Source organism: Sceloporus undulatus, chromosome 1 (assembly GCF_019175285.1).
Source record: "Sceloporus undulatus isolate JIND9_A2432 ecotype Alabama chromosome 1, SceUnd_v1.1, whole genome shotgun sequence".
Classification (NCBI taxonomy): domain Eukaryota; kingdom Metazoa; phylum Chordata; class Lepidosauria; order Squamata; family Phrynosomatidae; genus Sceloporus; species Sceloporus undulatus.
This window is the reverse complement of record NC_056522.1, coordinates 162,651,910-162,678,240: the sequence shown is the minus strand read 5'-3', so window position 1 is coordinate 162,678,240 and position 26,331 is coordinate 162,651,910. Positions and strand designations below refer to the sequence as shown.

Genomic DNA, 26,331 nt, shown 5'->3' with positions numbered 1-26,331 from the left:
ACCATTGTTACGTCGCCCGCATTCACTAGGCTCAGGGACCGTGCGGTTGCCGCATGGTCCCTAACCCTAGAATTGGCACTGGTAAGCCGCTTGTTGGCGGCATGTACCATGCCTCTGTTTCTTATCTCTCACTAATGAAAGTAGAGGTTTGCAAGCACTGCTATTTATGCATGGACCCAAATAGAAACTTCCACATGTCCAAGAATCCACCCTTAGCAAGATTTAGCAAATGCAAGTAGAAACCTATTGTAATTCTCCCAGCTGAATGTTGGTGCCAGCCAAGACTGAGACGTATGATTCTTGAAACACATTTCTGTGCATTATCCAGGTGTAGTGCTTGTATAGGATTTGAATCTGCCATTTTACACAGTAATGATTAACTTCATAGTTAAATTGAATAAGCCCCACTAAATTTAATGGGACTCATTTCTGAGCAGATGTGCATAGAATTACATTGTAAAGCTCCTGTGCAGCAACTATTGTTAGATTCACAGTACATTCCATCTAGTTTCCATTGAAATAAGTGCAATTAAAGTCATGGTTAACTTCTCCCATTGGTTTCAGTGCAAGTTAAGTTTAGCTAACTTAGGACTTCATCACACAAGTCTGTTGTCTCACAGCAATTGCAAGTCCAAGGGCAAGTACATTCCTCACAAGGAAGAGGCACACACCACAAACTTTGGAAGACAAAACGCCACAAATATTTATTGAATACAGCTGCATATGGGTTGGTAAGTGCATGGGATGGGATACCGACATTAATCAACCTGTCTGCTGACTGATGAGCTGCCATTTTAGCCCACTGCCAGGAACTGAAGTGAGGCAGGAGGGATCCCTGGGTGTGAATGTCCACTTGTATACTCCCTTGCCTCCCTAAGGGTGCTGGAAACACCCTGCCCACATAGGAACATCCTTTTTCTGCCCCTCTCCCTGAGTTCCTTAGCTACCCCCTCACCGGGGGTCCAGAAACAACCTGGATCCTGATCCCATGCAACTGCCTAGTTGTGTCAGTGCATGAATACAAGACAGAAAATACATTTTAAAAATCCAAGAACCATAAACACAGAAAGAAGACTTGAGAGTGGGAGGGTGGATTGGTGTTCCTGGCCAAATTGGAGCCGGGGAAGCAGTGGCGGCAGACAAACCAAGGCACCAACCTGCACAAAGACTGCCCCCATTGAGGCTGGGTATTTGCCAGCCAATGGGAGTCTGGTGTAGGTTTAAACCCATTGCCTGGGGGAAAATGGATAGAGCTTATTTTCCATACCCAATTTGCAAAATCAGAGGTGTAATGAAACAGGCATATGAGAGGAACTGCTTCAGTACAAATTTCAATGGTGTCATCTGTGTCACGAGTATTTGCCAGTGTTGTAACTTAGGAGTACTCAAGGATCTATACTGATACCTTTGGTAAATTTGTGTGTCTCAAATAAGGACTGGTTGAGAATCACCCAGTGGACCTGGTGGCTAATCAGGGATGTGAATCCAGATCTCCCCAGCCCAAATCCAACACGCTAGTCATTAGACCATCCTTTTACCCTCTCACTGTTCTGCTGATGTCATCTGATCCAAATAACTTGGATCTGGATATATAAGGTTGATCACTATAGCTGCCTGTGTTCTTTCTATTTTCCATGGAGATGTGGTAGCTGATGGTGTCATGAAAAGCTCCCCACACTTCAGTATTTATGACCATGCCATTGTATGGCACAAAGGGCATTTATGTCATCTTGTACTGGGGGCCCATTGTTACACTTATATTCCTGATTGTTTGTTGATTAATGTGATAGAAATCCATATTTGTTGTATTTGCCAGAGATAAAGCTAATTATTCATCCAAATGTATTTTATTTGGATAGCAGCAATATTGTGTGGAAAACAACAGTCTAGACTGTTCTATAGACAACACACCAGTACTGTAATATGAATCTGCCATGTTGATCTAAAGCCTTGTGGAACTTGCAAAGATCAGCATTAAGCTGCAAAGGGAAAGGAGACAGAATGGCAATTTAAGCTTTTAGGAGAAGACTGCTACTATGGATTTGAACTGTAAATTCAACTTTTTAAAAAAATACCCTTCAATTTGTAACTTCGTAGAAACATTTACCAAGGCACAGAAATACAACGGAAGACGCCAGAAACCAAAGAATTCACCCACCTTCTGTCATCTTTCATTTAAAAATGCAATCTACTCGAAGCCAATATCATCCATCAAGGAGGAAAAAAAGGAAACAAGAAAGGAAATAGAATGTGAAACTTCCGACACACTTAAAATTGTGCTGAATTATGGCCCTGGCTTTCTTTTGTTGCTAAGCCAGCAGTCTCTGTCACTGCAGAGCAAAACAGTGATGGAATATGAACTAAACATCCTCCCACCCATGCATTTAGGGGTCTTTCCATCTTTACAAGTAGCATGGTGCAAGCAAGTCATCTGGCTCAGTTATGGTAAAATTAAAAGCCAGCCAGTACACTCAAGTGTTCTCTTGAATCAGGGATGCTCAAAGCATGCCCTCAAGATCAGAAAAGATCATGTACCAGGATATCTATTGTAAAAGTGTTGTAAATGTAAAGCTCAGGGACCACATGCAGGCTACTATACCTTTTGTTTTTGTTTGGTTTGCAGCTTCCATGAGCTTAGTCAAATAACCCCCCAGGCTACAGTCAGGTTTTCATGAGTCTTAAAAATCAGCATTTCTCCAGCCTTTTCTGAGCTCTAATTATTATCCAGGTATCATTGATTTAGCAATTTGATCGAAAGATCTCCTGCACACAATATTTCAAAGCAAAAAGTGGGCCTCGTGAACATTCAGCTTAAACTCAGTTTGGTTGTCAGGCTCAGGACAGGACAGAGACAGGTATGCTTGCACCAATTTCTTTTAATGGATTTTAACATACTGATATTAGATGTAGTTTTCTGTTACAGTGAGGCCATATAGTTTTAGGGCCAGTCCAAGCAAAAGTGTGCATGTTTGTGTGTAGTATAGTATAATATAATTAGGTCTTATGTGGAAGTGCCGCAAATTGGATTTTCACACCACTGGTGGAAAGTGTCCAAAATGTCCTTGGTGTGTCTGAGAAATTTTCACAAGCCTGCAATTTCCAAAGGCATGGATTCAAAATTAATAAATAGAAAAGGCCAATGCTAGGTTTCTAACTAGAGAGACAGCATAATGTCTGAGTGCCAAGAAGCCCCATGATAGGTTTGCCATAACTCTGAAATGATTTGAAGGCACACAGCAACAATGTTTGCAACTAACATTTGCACTAACATATAATACTATCCTTGTTGAAAACTGTGTATTTCCTTTTTGCATATACTTAACTTCTACGGGTACGAAATGATTGCCAAGAACACAAAATTATTCCTGAAAATAAAAGGAGATGTCCTCTTGGTCTTGATCAGTCTAATTAAGATGCCCCTAAATTTGGATAGACCATGTGTGGCTAGCCACATGTTGTTGAACTACAAATCCCAGAAGCCAGCATAGCTGGCCAGTGAGGAATACTGGGTATTGCAGTCCAATATCTCTTGGAGGACTGCACTTTGCCCAATCCTACTCTAAATGACTAAACCAGAAAATAATATTCACTAACAGTGTGTAGTACTGAACATGTGACTTTCTGTTCTAACCAATGCTATTTCCCCCCCCATGATATGAAATAGACATGTAGCATTCTTCATTCCATCATTTAGATGGAAATTGGCAAATATAACATGTTGGCAAAGGGAAACAGAAGAATGCCTAGAAAAGTACTGTGGATTATTGAGGCTGGTCAGATTTCTAGCTTTTCCCCATCTACCGTAAACTGTAGCTTTGGCCTCAGATCCACTATTTAAACTTTTCTTTCTTTGGTGCCTTTATCTCTAATGCCAGCTGACATGATAAAAGTGACCTCGGTGGTATTATTGTGTTGTCAACAAACTAACTACTTTACAAGACCAGTCAACTCAATGAAAGCTTCACTGGTGCACACAGGCCGTGATCCTGACATAGAAGAAAGTTAGAGGTTATTCTAGTCTCAGACTTTAGTTTCTTATCATAGGAGGAATTAAAAAAAAACCTTACTTTGCTACCATGCTAGAGGGAGACTGATTTGTCAGCTTTCCCTTCTCTCTTTTTGTAATACCACCCAGAGATGCATTAAAAAAACCATTTAACATTATCGTTTGAAAAAAGCATTTTGACAGGTGGCATATCAGCTGCATTTCACAAACTGATAGCCAGGTCACAGGGATCTCAGAGGTGAAAAGTGAAAGCGAGCATCTAATGATAAGTCATCTCTTCTGGTGTGCGTGTGTGTGTGTGTTATTTTAAGAAAAGACTGGGCAGACAAACTAATACAAAGCAATCTCTCAATGGGTGAAAAGACCAATGTGTAACAAAGTGTATTTTCTTTCATACTGAAATGTTCTTTTTTAAGCTTGGAACAGCCCCATTCTTTTATTTATTTCACTTTCTTTCTTTCTTTCTCATCCCAATGCCAGCCTTTAGCTGAAATGAGTCCCCCCTCTATTTTGGTCTATTCCCCAGTATCTCACAAACTCTCATTGGAAAACTGATTGGTGGGGAAAGAGAAAGTCTTGTTCACTTGATTCTAATGCCTTGGATTGTCTTAGGGCTGCCAGTTTGGGAGGATCATGGAAGAAACCCAATCCACTCTGTGATGTTAAGGACTTTTAAACCGTATCTGTTCTTTAGCTTGTCTGCATTCCATCTGTTCCTAGAGTGGTCTTTTTCATTGATGGGTAAAACCAGCCAATGGCTTCCAATCATGCTGCTTCTCCACTATGGATTCCCATGTGATAAGTGCTTATTGTTTCAATTCCATTTTCAGACAGTCACATGATGTGAGTGGGCATGATTCTGCTCCTCTCTCCCTCTCCCTTGCTATTTTCACACAGGCTGTTTTCCTTTTATTTTCTGTCTTGCATTTTGTAGTAGTGTACAATTTTGCAATTGTGGTAAATAAAATAAAGTCAAAAGGCACTCATGTGGAGGGTAGGGCATTCAGGTATCAAAAGAGATTCTTATGGCAGCAGTAGGGAAATTAGATTGGGCAACCATGGATTGCCAAAGCAGCACCAAAGTGCTATTGAAGAATAAAGTGTGATAATAAATTAAGCCAAACTGGTATGCTTCCATTTTTAAACTAGCATAATTCTGGTAGGTTAGCAGGCAGATGTGATAATGTGATAATGTCCTAAGAGCTGCTTGAGCTGTAGAAATCTGCTAGTGAAGACTTATCCAGCCTGGATATGAGCTCATGTCTGCAGATGCTGCTGCTGTTAAAGTCCAGTGGAAATAAATAAATAAATAAATAAATAAATAAATAAAACTGTTTATTTATAGCCCGCTTTTCCAAAAAATGATCAAAGCGGGGTACAGCATAAATATAAGCAATATACGATATACAAACATACAATATTAATTTTTTTTAGTGAAAACACACAAAGTTTATAAGAAATATGCATCAAACAGAGTCACAAGGGAGTTCACTTCTGTGTTTTCAGCTCTTTTCTCAGTATGTTAAAAGTGCTGTTAGTCCTTCACTGCTGTCTGAGAATTTAAAACCAAAGTGGATTTGTTGTGGGGTGGGAGTAGATAGAATTCATGTCATATAAAATGTTCTTCCTGACTTTTAGCTACCAAGTGATAAAAATGGTTTTCACTCAGTAGGTGGTAATTCACCACTAATATTTGCTAGGGTGTAGTTGCTAAATACTAGGAATTCCAGGGAGGTATACACAGTGGAGCCACCACTCTTGTAATAGAAAGGATAGACTGTACTTCCCCAGCAAAAAATTGGTGGGTGATGCCCAGTTTTAATACACAGTATCCACACAACTGAGGATGCAAAAATCAGGAGCAGTTTCACTGTGTTGCTCTGAATCCCACCTCTGTTTTCCCCTTGCCATTGTTTTGTATCAGATTGCAAACCTTTGCTGTGGTTTGGGGATAGATGAATTTGCATGAAAATGTGTGTACACATGTCACATATTTCCTACTTTTTACATTCATTTATATGTATTTAACCTGTCTTAAACATTTTTACTCCACAAACTAAAGCTTGTGCATGTGCATTTTTTGCCTCTGGCTTTTAAAAGCATGTGCATTGCTATGTATGCATTTTTATTACTGTGGAACATCCCTTCAGCCTCTGAGATGTGCAAATTGTTGATGTAAGGTGCACACTGTGTTATCTCACAACAAGTCTCAAGTGGTATTTTCACTGAGACTGCCGAATCCAACTCACTTCTTTTCTATTTCTATCTTCTTCTCTATGACTTATAGCTATGAATTACGGTTAGTGAAAATGCTGTTTTATCGAATTGGTTTGTTTTAGAAACAGCATATTATGCTCTTTGAAGAAAAGGTTTTTCATGCAAGGAACGCATCTCAAGGGGAATGTGTTTGTTTTGATGGCCTTTGTCCTTATGTATTGCTGCCATCCTTGCCATCAGCCGAGACATCCAAGTTCATAGTTTTCCTGGTATAAACAACAGGTCAGTGGCATCATGTCATGCTCTGCAAGATTTCCTTGACTTGAAATCCATTTTTTTTCTTGGTTGACCAAGTTCCTCTCTGAAAGGCCTCCCCATCTTATCCTTTCCATTGATATGAGAAGCTGATTTCATGAAAGACTGTGAAAAAGGCTTGTATTCAGGACACAGAAAAGTAACCTTTATTGCAGCACAACTTGAGGATCCCCTGGGGGAGTTTTAAAAGGGGGGGAATGTTTCCATGATATGATAGTACTGTAAAAACCATACAGGTTTCTGAAAGATGGAGCAGAAAAGAGGTGACATTAATTTTTCTTCAATTCTACAAGACTTCTGTATAAGAATGGCAGGCTATTAATAAACAGCCCAGTTTACCCAATGCTTATGTAAGTAGCTTTCAGCCTGCTGCTGGTGTGGATTCTATACATCACTGTGGCTGTTTTCTCCAAATATATTATAATAGGAGATATTCTAATAATATAATAGGAGATGGTGCCTACTCTTTGTTCAGGGGTGTACCGTGGATTATGTCTCTACTTCTTCAGTTTGTTGGATAACACTAGTTTGCTGTTCCCATGCTCTGATTTTGTACATCCAGGCCCATGACCTCCCCAACTGAATCTACCTATCTGGCCTTTGGTTTTCTTCTCTTTCTGCTGCCTTCTACCTTTCCTAGCATTATTGAATTTTCCAGTGATTCGTGTCTTCTCTTGATGTGCCCAAAGTAGAACAGCCTCAATTTAATCATCTTGGCTTCTACGGAATTCAGGCTTGATCTGTTCAAGGATCCATCTGTTTGTCTGCCTGTTAACAGTATTCTCAGCATTCTTCTCCAGCAGAACAATAAAAATGAGCTGTTTTTTTTTAAATCCTCTTTCTTTACTGTCCAGCTCTCACTTCCGTACATGGTGATGGTGACTCTATAGAGTAACACTAGGGAGTAACGTAACACTAGTTCTCTACTGAAAACATAGGCCCGATACAGACGGGCAAAAAGCACCATCATGGGGGCGATTTTAGGGCTTGGGATTGTGGAGTCTGCATGCTCCCAAACCCTACCATGCACCCCCGGCATCATCATGGCTCACCCCCATCCACATGGGGGCCACTATGATGATGTATATGCAGCACAGCCTCCAAACAGTGCTGCGCCACATGTACATCATCGGTGTGCATGAGGGCACCAATGCCTCCCAGAGACCATGCCATTTGGTTGGTGTGGCTTCTGTGTGGGACAAAAAATGGGCAGCTGCAGACTGCCCTTTCATATACATCCCCTTACTGTACTTCCTATATAAACACTAGCGGGAGGTATAGTTTATTGATACAGTGCATAAAATTTACACAATGTGGATTCTCTCTTATCTTTAGCCCAGGAGTAAGGAGCTTTTGTTCCTATAAATATTTACTCCTTACTCCTGGGCTAAAGAAATCTCAATGACAATGAGCAAGAGATTATGAAAGGCAAGGGCCAAACATCCCCCCTTCCTCCTATGGCTATTCATTTTCAAGTATGTTTGTTTCTAGGCTAGAAGGCATCAGAGGAATATGACAGCCCAAAAAGGATAAACCCAGGGACTTGTCACACTATCCAGTGTGATCCCACTTTATCAGCCATGGCTGCATACAATGAGATCATCACAGGTTTTGTAGTTTGGTCACAGGCACCAGAGGAAGATTTTCTGGTTGAGGATTCTAACTACTCTTCCCTGCCAATCCTAGGAATCCATAGGATGTTGCCATGGAACTTAAAGTGGAATCTCAGTGCTATAACTGGGTAGTGTGAAAGGGCTCCAAATGAAATGAACAGCACAGCATGTATTCTGAGCAGTCCCTGGACACAATGTATCCCTTTTACATGGTTATTAGCTATGTACAGGCTTTAGGTCATTGTCGTCGTCGTCATCATCATCATCATCATCATCATTTATTTATTTATGGTCATAGATCAAATTATAAAGTACAATTAATTACAGCTAAAATTCATAAAATTTATAAAGCATAAAACTTGTAAAGCATACATATAAACATATATGTGTGTGCATATACATGTATACACAAACATATAGATATCAGATTCATGACTGAGAAAGTTTATAATTAATTCCCAGAGATTGACATGAGAATAACTAAAAAAAAATCGTGTAAAAAAATAAGGTATTATAAATCTAAAGATCTTTAAAATCTTTGTCTAAAAATCTTAGGTTTTATCACCTAAAATTCCTGCACAGGCAATAATAGCAGAGGCACAGAATCTGGAGACCATCTCTGTGATTTGTGAATCTGAATCATCAAGCAGTAGTGATAGGTAATTTTTTCTGATCTGCCTGGAAAATCATGTAGGATTGGGATGATTAAATCAGAGTGGATGCCTTGATAGAATGGGCAGTATCATAAAGTATGGGCAAGAGTCTCTATATCTGAGCTTTAGGCCAACATATCTAAGCCCATAAGATCCTAAATTCTGCACCAACAATTTCCCAGTTGTGAGGACAGAATTCCCAGGGTAGAGAGCATTAAACAGCCAGAAGGAAAGCAGCCTTTCATTGGAGGCAGTAGGGGATCCCCTGTACTGAGACGTCTTTGCTCAGATATAAATGTAATGGGGAGTTTTGGAGGGGCCCTGCTGTCACAAGGATTAGACTGGAAATGAACTACAGCTGCTAGCCTCCCTGTGACCTCTTTAGCCCTTAGTGTAGGAAGTAATAGCTGGCTTCTTCCTCCTATCTGTTCTGTCAATTCCTGAAGAGCAAACAGGGAGGGAAATGCAATTTAAATCCCAGCAAAGCCTACAGAGCAAATTGCACCAGTGGGGGATTGGCACACAAAAACAGCCCTTTTCTTCCGATGAACCCATTAGTGGGACCATGTTAGCCACCAGGATAAGTCAACATGTTCTGCTTCATCACATTAGCTGCTGGTATAAGTAAACAATTCAGCAAAGCTCTTCCAGTTTCAAATGCAGTTGAGTAGCAGGGAAGACAGAGTACATAATGCGGAAGGAAAGTTCAGCCTTGTGCTTACAGAGCTGATGAATACAAGGACTTTTCTTTCCCCTTGTCTTTTCACAGGGAGAGGACGGAAAAGGAGTCAGCAGGCTTCTTCCTTTGAAAACAGTGTGTATCATTTCCTTCATGCAGCTGTTGTGCATTAAATCCAGCAGAAATGTCCTTTGCTTTAGAAGGATGCTGCTTATTCCACTAAGATGGAGAAACAGTGTGCACAACAGAGGGCTTGATACTGGAGCCATGGTCATCAGCCTTATCAAAAGGGGTCAGTTGCACAAGCCTTTCCATTTCAATTCATGTCCTAGACCATATTTTTTTAAATGGGCTTTAGATGTCATCTTTCAGGGAAGAAATTTCCACAAGAATTTTCATTGGGTTTACTGCAGGTGATGAAAATGACTACCCCCCTGGTCATTAAAACAAACTAACTCACTAACCAAAACCACAGTTACACAAAAGAATGATAATTTTAATCAGTACTTTTGGTCTTATTATACGGCACAGAGACTGAAATGTCATTTTCAGAAACCAAGATGTTGCTAATTCTTTTAATAGTGACACATTAGTATTATTTTATTTTTCAAATGTTATTTTAACTTAATATAGACAGAATGTTTTAAAAAAACAACAACCAAAATAACTCCCGCTCATGGCCAAAATTATAGAACAAGTAAGCTGCACTTGTTACATTGAAAAAGTAAAGCCAAAAAAGTAAAGCCAATTTTTTAACCCAACAGTCACATATTACAGATAATGTTGTAGTAGCATATTATATCCAAAATCTGGTATGGGGATCATATTCCAGATTTTTAAAGGGAGAGAGTGCTTCTGATAATATTAATAGTTTGTTATATTCAACACAGGAAGAGCTGACTTATAGTTTTGCAAAAACTGCAAAGTTTTTGTTCTGTTCCTGTGAGGAATTTTTTTTAATGGATATAAAACACATTTTGCCAATAACTAGTAAATAATAGTTTTCATTCACTCTTAAAATGGAGAGCTACTTGGAGAATTTTATCTTTCTAAATTCCCACATACATTTATCTGCTCTGCATCTCCCATATTCACAAGGTGTTTTTTCTCCAAGTTGCTGATTAATGGAGAAAAAGTTGAAGAGTACAGCACACAGTCACCCAAAACAGTCTAATAGATCAGTATCCACTTAAAAGTCTCTAAGTACGGTGTCTAGTAGTGGTTGCTGCCCAATACGTATATGGTTTCCTACCTAACTGTCTGATATTGATCAAAGTTCATATGTCAAATGTACTAGTGTGTGTGAGTGTTTGTGTTTGCTTTATAACAAGTCAGGCCCACCCCTGTATATATCCACAGTTACATTGGTGCAGACGAGGGATAGGTAATGTATGATATATAGGTTGTTCTATCATCAGTTCATCCTTAAATGAGGGGGAAAGGTCTCCCAGAGGCATATTGGAGTTTCAACATCTATGTAACTTGCTTTAAAAGGAAATTTCTGAAGGGGTGGATGCATGTAGAAGCAAATGCACAGGAAAGTTACATGAATAAAAATAAGAACATGACAATTAAAAATGACGCGTTGTCATTACAAATTTGAAAATTAAAAATAAAAATAGAGCATTAACATGTGTATAGTGCAGGGTCCAAGCACAAACAGAAAAACACAGCAAGGAGCATCCCTTGAGAGTCCCATGGGGGGCAATGCAGCCCACCTCTATATCCTTGGCAGCTGCCCACCTGCAATAACATGTGATGTTACATATCTCCTATTAGCTGTTTATCTCCACTCTTAGCTGGTATGGGCCTTTGATTGGTATAGCAGATTTATAAGTAGCTCTTACTTCTTACTTACATGTGGTACAGGTGTTACCATAGTCCAGGCCTCTGATTCTACAGGCCTCATTGAAGGTGCACTTTCTGAAAATCAAGAAAAACAACACCATTCCATTTGAGTCTCAATGAAGAAGGATATAATTTGTAAAATTATTGTGAAGGATAATGTTAAATTCTTTTTATTCACATAGAGCATTTTCAACAACAATTGATGCTACAGATTTAAATAATGACTACATTTTGAGTCCCACCTAAGCCTGATGGCACATGGCATAAGTCATAAACATCTGTGGCACACTAGGATTAGAATAAGAAAACAGATGAGCTTAGTGATGACACATATCTACAACTCGAATTCTGGCTACCACGGTATTCTGAGTCCCCTGGGCTGAGCAGTTGCTTGCTTAGTAATGGGCTGCATCTGTAATGCAGGATGGCAATTATATTTCAGACTTTGGATCTGTCCGGTGGCAAATAGAATGGTTGTTCCCACTGTGCTACTAATAACTTAATACAGATAAATAATTTTTTACAGGTGACTTTGCAATAGTGATGGCGATGATGATGATGATGATGATGATGATATTTATTTCTTACTCGACTCTCCCCATGGATTGAGGCAGGGAACAACGACAATTAGGAGAAGCAATAGTTGATGCTTTCTCTAGTAGGTTGGTGGCTCCCCGTCAGTAGAGCCATGGATCAATGGCAGGTTTTATTTAGCTTTAATGGAACTCTCCTGAGTGCTGTGCTTATTTAGGAATAATATTCAGTACCCTGGACAGCTCTATAAAAACTTGGATTAAAAACCCAGAGTGGATTCATTGCTCTACTGACATGGAATCCACCACCTTCCAAGGGAGGAGAAAGTGTTTAGTTGTCCTAAAGTGACCACTAATCTTATACCAATTGTGAGATTCAAATAAGGGTCTTCCTGATTTAACCTTTACTCTCCTAATTACTACTTCTCACCAGTTCATGTACTACAAGCTCCATCTTTCAGAACAAATGTCTGAAAACAAACACCAATAATGCTTTTCTAATTTCTTCATGTGAGTAACTCTTAAGTGCTTAAGTGGTTCCCAGTTCAAAGGATATGCATCATATATTTTGGGCATAATCCTATGCTCATGAAAGTAAGCCCCACTGAATTCATTGGGTTTATGTCTGTGGATATGATTCTACTCTTTATTTGCTATATCTAGTGCATACTCCAAGAAACTCAGAGTAGTGCGTGCATATTCTTGCCCACTGTATACAGTAAAAATGGTAGAAGTATATGGGAACAGGAACCAGAACCCTCACAAGTATGTGAAAGAGTATTAAAGAAACCAGACTTGCAAAAACAATAACACAGCATGTGACCCTCCCCATGAGATATGTCTGAGAATCAATACTATTGGATTATTATTAACTGCCATGTTATATTCTCTAGTACAAGAAGGAAAGCATCTGGAGAGCAGGCTTCCCTTTGCCCAGAATCCCTTGACCCTGTCCAGCAAAATATTTTTAGCACTGTAGTCCCAAACTTTTCCATGCCCTACAATGCTAGGAAATGTTTGATTAATGTTTACACGCCCTACAAATGCATTATCACATTGGAAGATGAAGACGTCAGTTTCATAATTGTTGTACCACAAACTGATCCACATACAATACTGCAGGTGAACAAATTGAACTTTTTTAAAAAAGCTTTTAACTCAGTGCATAAAATGCAAATCTATTAGATCCTAATTTATTCAGAAAAAATGAGTGATGTCTTGTGACTCATTTCTGAAGGACACAACCCATTCTTTGTTACTCCCCCTGAAATCCCATCCTGCACTCCCTGGGGGTGTGGGTACCTAGGTTAAGAACCCTTACCATAGCACATACTGCAGAGACAATGTTAGGGAGAAGACTGGAAGAGCCTTTGGCTATGTAAACAAGGGAGAGAATTTATGAATATAAAATTGCTTCTAATAAAGACCCAGGCAAAAAGAGCCACAGAATGTTAGAACAAGCTGCAGAGAGACAACATGAAATCGCTGAAGATAATTTCCCAGCTCTGAGTATATTCAGAATCAGATTTGACATTGCCTAGCATGGATGATTTATAGCCAATTAAATTACTCCTGACATGAGAATGGACTGCCTGAGTCAATAGAAGAACTAGCCCTTTGTCTCAAATAATGCTTTCTGAATAATAATCTGCTTTGTTTTTCTTGACATGAATAGGTACTTCCCTTATTCTCCTATCAAACATAATTTCATGTTTCATTTGGGTGACAAGAATGACCCTCTTCAGCAAGGACCAAGGGTTCTTCCATATGACTCAAAGTTATGCGTTGTGCAAGATTATTTGTTGTACAGTGCACCCACGCTATAGGCGGGCACCCCATATGCAGTTTCCTGCTTACGCATAAGGTGTCTGATGGGAGAAAGAATGGTGTGCGTGCCTGCAGCGCACACACTCTTCCGCGCCACGCCATGGGACTTGTGCATGTGCATTTTTCAGCTTACCAGAGGGGGGGGTGGAACAGATCCCCTGCATAAGCCAAGGAACCACTGTACTTATATGTGCCATAGATTCAGTAGAGGAGATATGAATTAAATTTAAGCTGAACAGGCTGATTATTCAAAGTGGAAAGTCAGTGTATGGGATGGAATTCGGAAAGACAGATAAAACAGCTGAAATGTGGTTGGGATTCACGATAGGCTTTTACAGGCATTCAAGAACTGTAAGCATGGAGAGCAGAAAGGGACACCCATTTCACCTGCTTGCTGTTGATGGTAATGTTTGAAGAGGAATGGCAAAAGTATTCAACTGATTGTGGTTCCAGTGCTCCATGAGATCATTGTTTATGTTAACATGTGAAAGCTGGGGACATATTTCTGCTCCCCCTCCCCTAATGTTTACAGTTTGTGAAGGTCTAAAGAGAGATTGTTGAGAGTTTGCATTATTATAGTAGAGTAGTATTGGCAGAAAGGTCTGCGGAAAACCTGTAGATGAAGGGAGGGAATAGTGGCATAACAGGTCAAAGTCTGTGCAAGCAATAAAAAGGGGCTCCCAGAATCAGTATTTTTTGGGCTAGGTACAGTCATCTCCACCAGTACCGGAGCTGAAAAACTAAGATGTATTTGGGGCCTAGGTCTCGCAGAGGTGCTCTGGATTGTGCCATGTCAGATTGTTGGTGGATGATGATATTTTAATGATCCTGCATGGAAAAAGTAGCATTTGAAGAATAAGGCTCGGCTGAAAGCTTTCCCTCTGTTATCCAATCGTCTACACATTAATTTTTGAATAAAGAAACCTTGTAAATGTGACCTCACAATCTGCAGCACTAATTCGCACAGTCGAGACATAGCTTTTTTTTTAATGCATATCAGTTAGAACTTTTCCTGATTGTATTGTAATTCTAGTAGGATAAATTTAACAATATGCCCTGGTCATCAAGGATTATCACAGTGCCAAACCGGGCAAGAAGCAGACAGATCCCTTAAGCACAATAATGAGGAACTGGTCCTCCTTCAGTGACCCTAACTACATCTCCCTTACCACTAATAACAATGCATCCAAAACAGTCAGTTACATGAAAATTGTACTTACTGGATCTTCGAGTAACTGATTTTTTCTTTGTGAAAGGTACTCTCTGCAAATAATAAAAAAAGACACTTATTTATCAGGCCACTACATAATCCATTTGAATAAATAAATGACCCATACATGTTCTTTTTCAGTGCTCTGCTGTTAAAAAAATAAAATTAACTTTCTTGTTAAAGTAATTCATATAATTTCTTTTGTTCTCAGAGGAATAAAAACAGGGGAGAAATACAAAAGCATCATGCCAGAATACAAACTCTGCATGGGTTTTGCCAGAAAGTTCTACAAACAAGAAAAGGGGCCAGTCTTTCCCCCATGAAAAATATAGAGAATTAGCTCCTTTTATTTTTTAAGTATCTGTGGAGGAAGAAAATTCTTAGGGAACTATAAGCATGCAGAAATACTTAATTCTGCCCCCGCAGAGCATCAGGGGCACTGCGCTCCAGTGGTTCCGGTCCTACCTCTTGGGTAGATTCCAGATGGTGAGTCTGGGGGATAGTTGCTCCTCCAAGAGAGAGCTGACATCTAGTGTCCCTCAGGATGCCATCCTGTCCCCCATGCTATTTAATATTTACATGACGCCGCTGGGAGAGATCATCCAGAGACATGGGGTGCGGTGTTATCAGTACGCTGATGACACCTAAATCTATTTCTCTATGTCTCCGACTCTTGCAGTGACCAAAGATGGCATCTCTCCTCTAAATGCCTGCCTTGAGTCGGTAATGGGATGGATGAGGGAAAACAAACTCAAGTTGAATCCAGAGAAAACGGAGGTACTAGCGATAGGCTCCCCGGGCCCAGGCAAAGAACTTTGCCAACCTGTCCTGGACGGGGTCACACTTCCCCTAAAGGACGAAGTGCATAGTTTGGGAGTACTCCTAGATCCGTTTCTGCAGTTGTCATCTCAAGTAGATGTGACGGCTAGGAGTGCTTGGTATCAACTTCAGTTGATACACCAACTGCGCCCTTACTTGGACCAAAAGGACCTTGAAGCAGTGATACTTGCACTGGTAACCTCTCATTTAGATTTCTGTAATGCGCTCTACATGGGGCTACCTTTGTACCAAGTTCAGAAGCTTCAATTAGTTCAAAATGCAGCAGCTAGATTGGTCACCAAAGCATCGAGGTTTGACCATGTCACACCAATACTAAAATCTCTGCACTGACTGCTGATCAGCTTCCGGTGAAATACAAAGTGTTGGTTATTACCTTTAAAGCCCTAAATGGCTTGGGCCCGAGTTACTTGAGGGAACGCCTCTCCCTACACAATCTGCCCCGCACTCTCAGAATAACTGGGAAGAAATCACTAGACTACGTAAATACCAGGCTAGTGACCACTTCCCACAGAGCATTTTCCACCATGGCCCCCAAGTTGTGGAATGATTTGCCGGAAGAGATCTGTCTTATTACCACCCTGGATGCTTTTAAGAAAGCACTGAGACGGATCTCTTCCAGTGAGCCTATCCAGCAAACCTGCTGTAAAATTCTCACCTCTGTCCGTATTGTATGTTTTTACAAAGTGTCAACCAGCTGTATTGTATTGATAGTATGTATATTTTTATGCTATGTATTTAATATTGTTGAAATATGTTTTTATTGTTGACATTTGCTGAATGCTGTATCCCACCTCGATCCAGCCATGAGAGGCAGGAAATAGAAATAATAATAATCTATAATAAATATAACTAACATAATAATAATTTACGACTATATATAATTACTTGAAGGCACACTATAACAAAAACACACAACAATGCATTCTCATTGCCTTATCTACCACATTTCAATTCTTGGTTATTCTTTCCCCATAGCTGTACCACCTAATTGTCTACCACCATTGGCTGTCAGCTTCTCGTTGGAAACAAGCCCCTAGAGACGCTCCTGGCTGGGACTAAAGGGCGCGGGGGGACCAGAATGGGGGGCTGCCACACATTTTATCACATGTGGGCAATTTCCCATTCTATTCCTGAAAAATCGCCTCCTTAGGAAGATTCAGGAACGAATGGGAACTTCTGATGGCCTTCTGCCCACATTCTGTTCTCATGCCACTCTTTTGTTCCCACATATGGGAGTGTCCCTGGGGGCTATGTCAGTAAGCTCCCAATGGAAGTGCTTGAACAGAAGCAAAACACAAATTTATTCAAAGGCTAAGATAAATAGAAAATATGGAAGGCAGAAGGAGAAGGGGAGGAGGAAGGGAGAAGGGGTAAAAGGAATATTTAGTAATTATTATTATCTATTTTGTATGATACAACTGAGCATAAAATCCGTAAGTTTACAAAATGTGAAGGCAGAGGGAGAAGGAGAGACATGTCTGTACTACAGATATACATTGGTTCAGACAAATGAATTGAAATCTTTTCCATCCTCCCCCAATCCTTGGAATAAGCTTGCTGCTGATGCTAAGATTCCAGTTACAGGATTCTAGCTATACACAGGAGCGGATGATAATTTCACATTTCCAGAGGAGAATGCTTAAAACTTCACTGAGGAGACAAAGGCAACAGAGAAAAAATAAGGGTGGCGGCGGGAGGGAGGGGTTCAGACTTTAACATAGTAGCCTTATGAGGCTAAAAATGGGGGCTCTTGAGTCTAGAAAGACTGGTGTGAATCTCCTATCAAATGTGATTGCCTCATGCAGTCTACTGAGGCAAAGGGACTGTTTCAGATCACCAGACGCAATTCACCCATTATGTATACTTTCTCATAATTCTCCCTGCTTGCACTTTTGACTAAGTGTATGCACCCAGGGAGATATGTACTGTTTTGTTTGTTCAGCCTATATACCTTGGGGATAACTAATATAGAAGCCTTATCTTTCTTGCACGGCCTGAGGTCTTCCTCTTGGATTACCTTGATCTAATTTTTTTTTTATGAGTTCTTGCATAAAAATAATTAAGTCAAACCTAACTGACAAATAGATCAACAAGCTAATGACCATATGTTGAGCAAAATGTAGTCTTTACCTTGAAGAGCAACATCCACTGAGTAACTGAGTTACAGGTGAATTATTAAGATGTAAACACAGCAAAAGTAGCCATAAAGAAATATTGACAAAATCTGTTAACAATGATAATCCAGGGAAAAAAAGCTATAAACCATAACAACTGGGCCTGTGGATTATGAAAATTGTAGAGGATGAATGATACTGAAAAATGAAGCGAATATTTAGTGTGAAACAACTGCCCAGTGGCAAGTCAACATAGTGTAAATCCTATTGGTTAAATTATTTATTTAGTTGAGATTAACAACTGAGTTTATGCTTTATTAGAATTTTTGGGGACACATAGGTCAACAACACACTGTAGAAATAACCAGTTTGAATCGCTTTGATTGCTCTGGCTCAGTGCTAGGGAATCTTGAGAACTGCTGTTTTGTGAGACCTTTAGCCTTCTCTTCAGAGAGCTTGGTGCTACAATAAACTACAACTCCAATGATTTGCTAGCATGGAGCAGGGCACAGTTAAACTAGATCATTTCATCGGTTTGTTTGGACCATAGTTGTATTAGCAAGGACAGAAAAAATCCTTCCATGCCTTAGGACTGAGATAATAAGGGTTTTCATGAAATGTCAGTGTCACAATGCAGGCAGTCATAATAATTTGGGCAGTTCATGATTTGCAGAGATTTCACATGGTGAACTCAGGAGATAGATAACTTTTTACTCACCAGTGAGCCCATCCACTCACTGAGTTCCGCCTTGGCTAGTAACATCCCTTCCTTTACTCTGCCAGACCTATGTCACGCAAAGGCTAACTGTCTTCATGCCCCCACAGATGAAAGTAGATTTCAATACTTTTGTCTCTGTGAATTTTACCATTGCTTCTCCCAGCCAATTCCCACACCCCTTCAGGCTAACTTGGAAAGAAAGCATGATGACTGAGTACCAACTGGAGGAGCTTTACTGGACCTGTATATTTCCACTTTCCTTTAAGAAGCGAACCCAATCATTTTTGCCCATTCTAAGCAGAGATGGAAAAATATTTCAAAATATTCACAAAATGATTCCCCCACTACGTCCTCTGGTGTTAGGAACCTTGATGAAGTGGATCCTGGACTGCCAAGCTATCTTCACGTTCAGAATATATTGTTTTTAAAATCCAACATGTTATTTTTGAACGGTGAACATCATTTTAAGAAAATGCTCTTTCTGTGAAAACATACCACATTGCAATTTTTTGATAATAATAATAATAATAATAATAATAATATAATAATAATAAGAATAATAATAATAATATATTTAAATCTAGGTACAGTTTATAATATAATATTAATATATATATATAAATATAATATATAATATACACACACACAAAACACACAACAACACACACAATATACAGAATAAATTTCCAACGTATAATGGTAAAAGTATTGTTGCTTCCATCAGAAAAATTAACTACATTGGTCATAGACAGAATGTTCAAATACTGCAGAATTCTGAAGGTATTTGTGGATATAACTTTTGTGTAGAAATTGAAAATGAATGACATTTACTGATGTGATGAACTACTAGCAGATATAATATTCTATCTACATGTGCTTCAGCTTTTATGTGAGGAAATAGCTACAACTATACAATGCATAAGAGAGAACCCTTGCTGAGGCTGTTGAGGTGTTGTATGTGTGTGTGTGTAAGTGACACATTTGTTATCACTAAATTCACAGTTACATTTGAATAAATAATCAAATTTCAAATTAAAATATAAATTCACCTTCTGAATAAAAGTATCACAATATGAATTTTGAATAATTTAGAGTGTTGTCTATTCATGTGTTTTAGCCTATAAAATGTGAAGGCTTCGACCAAAAGTCTTGTGTATCAAATTATATATATTTACTGATAGTTTCTTTTATGGAATATGGGATAATGCCTATCACCAAAACTTCAAGAATTTATACATTCCAGCCAGCTATCCAATATTTCGATAAAAAACCGCTGCAACCGTCCTTATTAAAGCAGTATCAATACAAAATAAAATCTCATTGGACACAATATTCATTCATATTTAGTAAAATGTTTGAGTACATAAAATTAGCTGAATTACCACACTTTCAAGATTTAAGATTTTGAGAAATTATTGTGGAGCATTTTCCTTCAAAGCTAATTATTTACTGTTGATAAAGTAACCTTACCTCATAATATAATAAAAGTTTTTTAAAGCGATGAAATGATATGCTACAATAGATCTGCCCTCTACATTCCATTTCTTCCTGTGGAAGGGACGTTCTTTATCTATTGCCTTAGCTCTAAGAAATGGCACATAACTGTTCAGACTTGCATTGTGTAGTTTTTCAGAGAAAAGTAGCAACAGAAGCCTAGCAAGTGAAAAAGCTTTAGTTGCATGGTCTGTGATATTGAGTTTTGAATTATTTACCTCTTTTTCTCCGAGTATAACAACACATCTGTGCGACTTGTTTGTTCTGTTTTGTTCTCAGCTGTAATGGCTCCTTGTGTTTAGTCTATTTGTATTTTCCCCATCCCTAACCACTGTGGGAACAGATATCATGCGTCTTCTTGGCACAAGAAATATGAAGGATCTGCCTTGGATATGGCATGCAAATACAATATAGTGTTTGAAAATGCAAATAGTAATCGGATATGAGCATTATCTTAAGCTAGTTCCTTCACAGCAATTCCTGGGATGTCTAGAACGCCTTGGTTTTCATGGTACCTGGGTATGTTTGGCCTTATACATAAATTCATTCTTCAATTATAATTTCAATTATTTTTCTATAATATTTCACATAGCAACCACCTTTCTAATTTCCAAACTTGTAAATTTTAATTTCTCTTTTTATCTATAAAATTTATTTACATTTTTTTTTTAAAAGAAATTATTTTTTTTATTTTTAAAATCTATATAATATTTAAATTATATATAATAAATATAAATAAATTTAATAAATTTAATTAAAAATTTCAATACAATATAACAAAATTATTCTTTTTTTATTTTATTTTTTTTTTTTTTTTTTAAAAATTAAAAATAAAATAATAATACATTTATTTTAATAAAATGAACCTTAATAAATTAACTAAATTGGTGTTAAATGCATTTGACAGCAGTAGAGACTCAATCTGAAAAGAACCAAAGGAACCAAGGAAAAAGAACTTTTTTCTCCACACCCCTTTTTATAATTAATCATCCTGTGAGCTTACATTCAAAAATTACTACTATGAAAGAATGATCACACTGCCCTGTTTTCCATGCCTTCCATCCCTACCTTCAAGACAGGTGAAATTTTTATGAAGGATTTTTATCACACACCTCCTTTGCCCGGCAGAAGTCAACCCATAACACAATCATGGCATCCCCTCCCCGATCTGGACTCTCACGACTTGCAAGAAGGGAAAGTTTCTTCAAAAGGTTCCAGAGAAGTCCGATCGGTAGGTTTGCATGATTGGTTATGGATGCCTCCAACTGGGCATGGGGCATGTGAATAAATCCTGCTTAAAGTTTTTTTTATCCCACACGAGATTGGAATGGAAGGCAGAAAAGGCAGTGCAATAATCCAGAGTCAGTTTTTCCTAATAATATAAACAACAGATAATGCTCCAATTTTTAGGGTGGAACCTTTCTACATCTGTTTACAGATGCTAATCTTACATCAACTCTTGGAACGCTAGCTTTTTGTATCATACCATAGTTCTTATGGTTGGCAATATCTGGTGATGGGATAGCTTTGTGTTTTCCACAGAGTAAATTTTACAAGGCCACACAATGTCGAAGCAAAGATGTGGTGGAGGGGAGCCAATGAGCTTCCCAAGGTCTTCTTCAGAGGCTAGTATGTGTGTGTGGGGGGGGCAGTTGTATGAATACCCAGTGAGCACACCCTGAGTTTCCAGTGAACATAAAGTGACAGCACATTATTTCTACTTTGGTTCTGCCCAATTTGTTGGGGTTCAGGGTGAAAGAAGTTAATCTCTGGGGTGGAGGCAAAAAAAAGGCCTGGAGGTAATTCATTGTGGACTGCAATCCTGCCTCCAGCCAAAGGGACTGTACTGATGAGGATGAGAAAAAGCTACTGGCAGTTATATGCTCACAGAGATTCCTAAACCATATCTGAAGCATGCAATGCAGAGATGGACTATGATATAGGTCTCTCATAACTAAACTAGGACTTATCACACGGGCTCTAAGAACGCACTTATAGAATAAAAGGGGCTTGATCGAACAAATGAGAAAGGATGAATTTACTGCACGCTGACACTGCCATCACAACGAAGCCATGTTTGTCCCATCCTTCCCCACCATCCCAGAGGAGGCGATTTTCAAGAAACTTTTAGAAGAGTTCTTGAAAATCGCCTCCTCTGGGAAGATGGGAACGAAGAAGACTTTCCACAGTGGGGTGTTCTGGTGTGCAGTAAAATGCATCTTTCCAATTCACCATCATGCCACCTTTCATTCCATGCTAGCTGCATTCTTAGAGCCCGGTTCAATAAGCTCCTTCTGAAATTGCTCCCTTGGTACAGATGGGAATGGAATGCGGCTTCTAGCGGCATCATGGCGTCCGGCATCAATAAATGCATCCTTTCCCCATTCCAGCCCCTTTCATGTTTTGAAGGAATCTTGCTGGAGAAGTAGCCCATCTGTGAGCATCTGGGCATTCACATCACTTAGATATCAATCAATGCCCAAAGGTACTATGTTTGAGAAAATCATTTTCAGTTTGTTTTGTGATAATTACAAAGTTCTGATCTAACAACCAGTCTTTTCCAGAATAGGACAACGCTTTGGGACTATGGACTGCACCATTATTTTCATGGTCTAATTTTATTTGTAGTGTTAACAAATTTTTAAATAAATGTGTGCATAAAGTGGTTTATACGACTTGTATGGAAAGCTCAGTTGTGACAGAAAACTGTTTATCAAGTCTATTGAGATGGATGAGAATCAGTATTTAAGATCACCACATCTTTGTCTGGATTAATGAATCTGTTATGAAAACCGTCCTCCTGCTCCATACCATAACCGCCAATGTGCATCAAGGTCACCACTCACAAATGAGAATGTGCAAAAATGTAGCTTAATAGTAATAGTAGCTCTAATCAATATGCTTACAAGCATTGCTAACCATGCAATTTATCCCTCACAACACTTCCAAAGTATATATTCAGGTGGCGGAATAACTTTTAAAAGGATGAATAGGCCAAAGACCTGAAATATATTTAAAACAAATTCAGACCATGATGTATTTTCAGCCATTATTCAATTACATTAACATTAACTAATTAATGAATGTTCATTGAACTAAGAGTTGTCAGTGGTCCTGCACTCTTGGGAAACTGATTACAAATCTCACCTTACAAAGCTGGGGTCTAATTAACTCCTGCTTTGGCACATATTAAACCATTAGCAAGAGAAAGGAGAAGGGAACACAAGGTTTATGAGTTAAAACATCAGGACATGTGGCAATCATTAGTGAGTGATGTGACTTGGTCTAAAAATGCAATTTTCCCCTTTAAAAATACTTCCTTTGTTTTCAGCCTTTAAATGACGGGGACAGAATGTAACTCTACATTCACAGAGTTACATAATGATTGCACATTAGCAGATTGCAAGACTGCACAACGGAATGTGCAACAAATGAATGAAATGCAGCAGCATGACATTGTTATACTTGCATTTATTCATTTCATTTCATATATATGTCGCCTTTCTCCCCGGAGGGGAACCAGGACAATCACCGACAAAAGGTTGTTTGTACAACCTTTAACTGAACATGGACTTTCATGGAAAAAAGGCAAGTGCTTCTTAAGGAGAACTAAAGAATTGCATAGTCAATCAAAATATGGAAGGCCTAAATTTAAATTATGATACTTATGCACATTTTTGAAAAACAAAATGAAATAGCCATCAAAACAGAGATTTAAATGCACACTGATGTGCCAGTTCAATTGTCTGCCTCTACTCTTAGGGCCATTAGAGTTGAGATAAAAGGCAGAAATCTGAGACACTGTGGGTTAGCAGACTGCATCTTAGATCCGGTCTCTGGCCAAGGCAGCACTTGTCACTCCCTGTTTGGCACAGGACCATGGCCAACCAGATACCACGTCCCACGGCCAGCCACTGGCATGGTTTGCAATGAACCACTGTCAAGGAGGTTTTTTGCACTTCTTTTGTTGGCTGGTTATGGGCTGCCTTGGAGGGGCTATGGTCAACAGCTTCAGCTGGATTTCCCAAAGCCGTGCTTTGCGGCCATCTGTTTCTGGCATTAGAGACCATTTCATCAACTTTGTTGTTTGAACCTTTGAGTCATTTTACTCATGGGGTTTTTCTTGGCATGTTATCAGTGTAAGGTTTGTATTTTTATCTCATCCTCTGAGTGCTTGACAAAAGTGGACCTGCCCAAGGTCACCCATGGGTTCTTATAGCTCCAGCACAGGAATGGACTCCTGACTCCAAGTCAGCGACATAGCTGGATTTTGAATGAAGGAGGGGGGGTCCAGACTAAGTGCACATTATAATGGGGCTTTGAGTGCCGGCGTGAGCAGCAGCACACCCACATTTATTTTCTAATGGAAGGGTGGTCGAGACCCCCAGATCCCCCCCCCGGCTAACATCCCTGCCAGAGTCATCTGTCCAACACTCCAAACACACATGACTAGACATATTCTAGTAATGTCTCCATACAAAACCAAGCACTTTTCATTTAGTACCATATATTCCTAATCCATGTGTCCTTTCCAAAGTTCAGCAGTTGGAATATTTTTCCCATGTCATTCTTGAACTGATAACATGCATCCTGGGTTTTTGCAGTGTTTTGGGGCTGAAAGGATTTAATTTCAAATAAATTTTTCAAATAAATGATTCAGCCAAGTGGGAAAGGGAAATGTGGGCTTGACAAAGTAACTGTTACATGGATTTGTAATTGGTTGACTGGCTGAACTCAAGGGTGCTCAACAATGGCTCCTTTTCATCCTGGAGGAAGTGACCAGTGGGGTCCACAGGGTCAGTCCTGGCCCACTGCTTTTCAACTACTTGTATCATGACTTGGATGACAGAATTGGGGCATACTTATCAAATTTGCGATGACACCAAATTGGATGAGTAGCTAATACTCCAGATGATAGGATCAAATTCGACAATGACCTAATAGATTAGAATCTGGACCAAAGTTAACAAATGAATTTCAACACTGAGAAATGTAGGTACTGCACTTAGGGCGGGAAAATGAAATGCACAGATATAGGATGGTGACACTGGCTGAACGAGACACAGTTGAGGGATCTAGTAGTCCAAGTAGACCACATGAAAAATGAGTTAACGGTGTAATGGCAGCAGCTAAGAGGCCAATGTGATCTTAGGGCTGCATCAACAGAGTATAGTGTCTAGAATCAGGGAGCATAGTGCACTATATTCTGCTTTGGTCAGACCTCACTGAATGTGTGTCCAGTTCTGGGCACCAAATTCAAAAGGATGTTGAGAAACTGAGCGTTTCCAAAGAAGGGGACTAAAATGGTGAAGGTTGGAAACCATGTCCTATGAGGAATGACTTAGGAGATGGGGATGTTTTAGCCTGGAGAAGAGAAGGTTAAGAGGTGATATGTTAGCCGTTTAAATCTGAAGGATGTCATACTGAGGAGGAGCAAGCTTGTTTTCTGCTCCAGAGAAAGACCTGGAAAGTGATTGCAGCTGCGGAAAGAGATTCCACCTCAACATTAGGAGAACTTCCTGACAGTAAGGGCTGTCAACAGTGGAACACACTCCTTGGAGAGTGGTGGAATCTATCTCCTTGGAGGTCTTTAAAAAGGCTGGTGGCCTTGCTGTCAGGAGTGCTTTGACTGAAATTTTGCAGAGGAGGGTTGGACTGGATGGCCTTGGGGTCTCTTCAACTCTGTTCTGTGATTCTATGATTCTATAAAATCGACCCAATCCGCCCTGGTTCTCACTGGCCATCTCTGGCCTCTCCTGGCCCCCAAATCCCTGGTCCCAGCCTCCTTATCGGCTTCTTAGGGCTGCTGACCAGCTTCCCTGCATCTTTTTTTAAAATTTCCTTCCTAATTTAATTGGGGACACTTCTCCTGGGAGAGAACTTGTAGGATGATTTTTGCAGATATATCATGCAGATACATATCTCCGAGGGAGATCTATGGCACAAACACAGTGCAGTGATAGCTGTTTCCTACCAGTGGAACTTGGCAGCTTAATTAGCCTCTTCTCCCTCTTCAGGTCACCTTTTATGCATGACAGGAAGCAACTGATATTTCAAAAGAATAGCGCTTATTTATTAGTATGTTTCAACTGCCCTTTTCAATTATGTATACCTGAGGTTTTTTTTTTTTTTTTGTATTAGCTTTCTATATATGATTAATCAGAATTGATAGATCATGACTTGGATTCTAACCAGTTATGAATGTTTTCGACTAAATATATAGCTACCCCAATGGCTGTTTATTGCAGCATGTCAAGTTTCATC

The 26,331-nt window shown here is 39.4% G+C and overlaps 1 protein-coding gene across 3 annotated transcripts in view; it reads right to left on the bottom strand.

Moving 5' to 3' along the window:
• The window catches only part of LOC121919056, a 169,658-nt gene that overhangs the window by 31,866 nt on the left and 111,461 nt on the right, over positions 1 to 26,331 (bottom strand). For 2 of the 3 annotated variants that reach the window (XM_042445254.1, XM_042445257.1), the window contains exons 5-6: positions 14,912 to 14,954; positions 11,342 to 11,406 (exon numbers count right to left, since the gene is read on the bottom strand). The exons of the other annotated variant lie outside the window; for it this stretch is intronic. In XM_042445254.1, the coding sequence (XP_042301188.1) occupies positions 11,342 to 11,406; positions 14,912 to 14,954 (108 nt within the window). The remainder of the gene's footprint in view (positions 1 to 11,341; positions 11,407 to 14,911; positions 14,955 to 26,331) is intronic. 3 annotated transcript variants of the gene reach the window in all.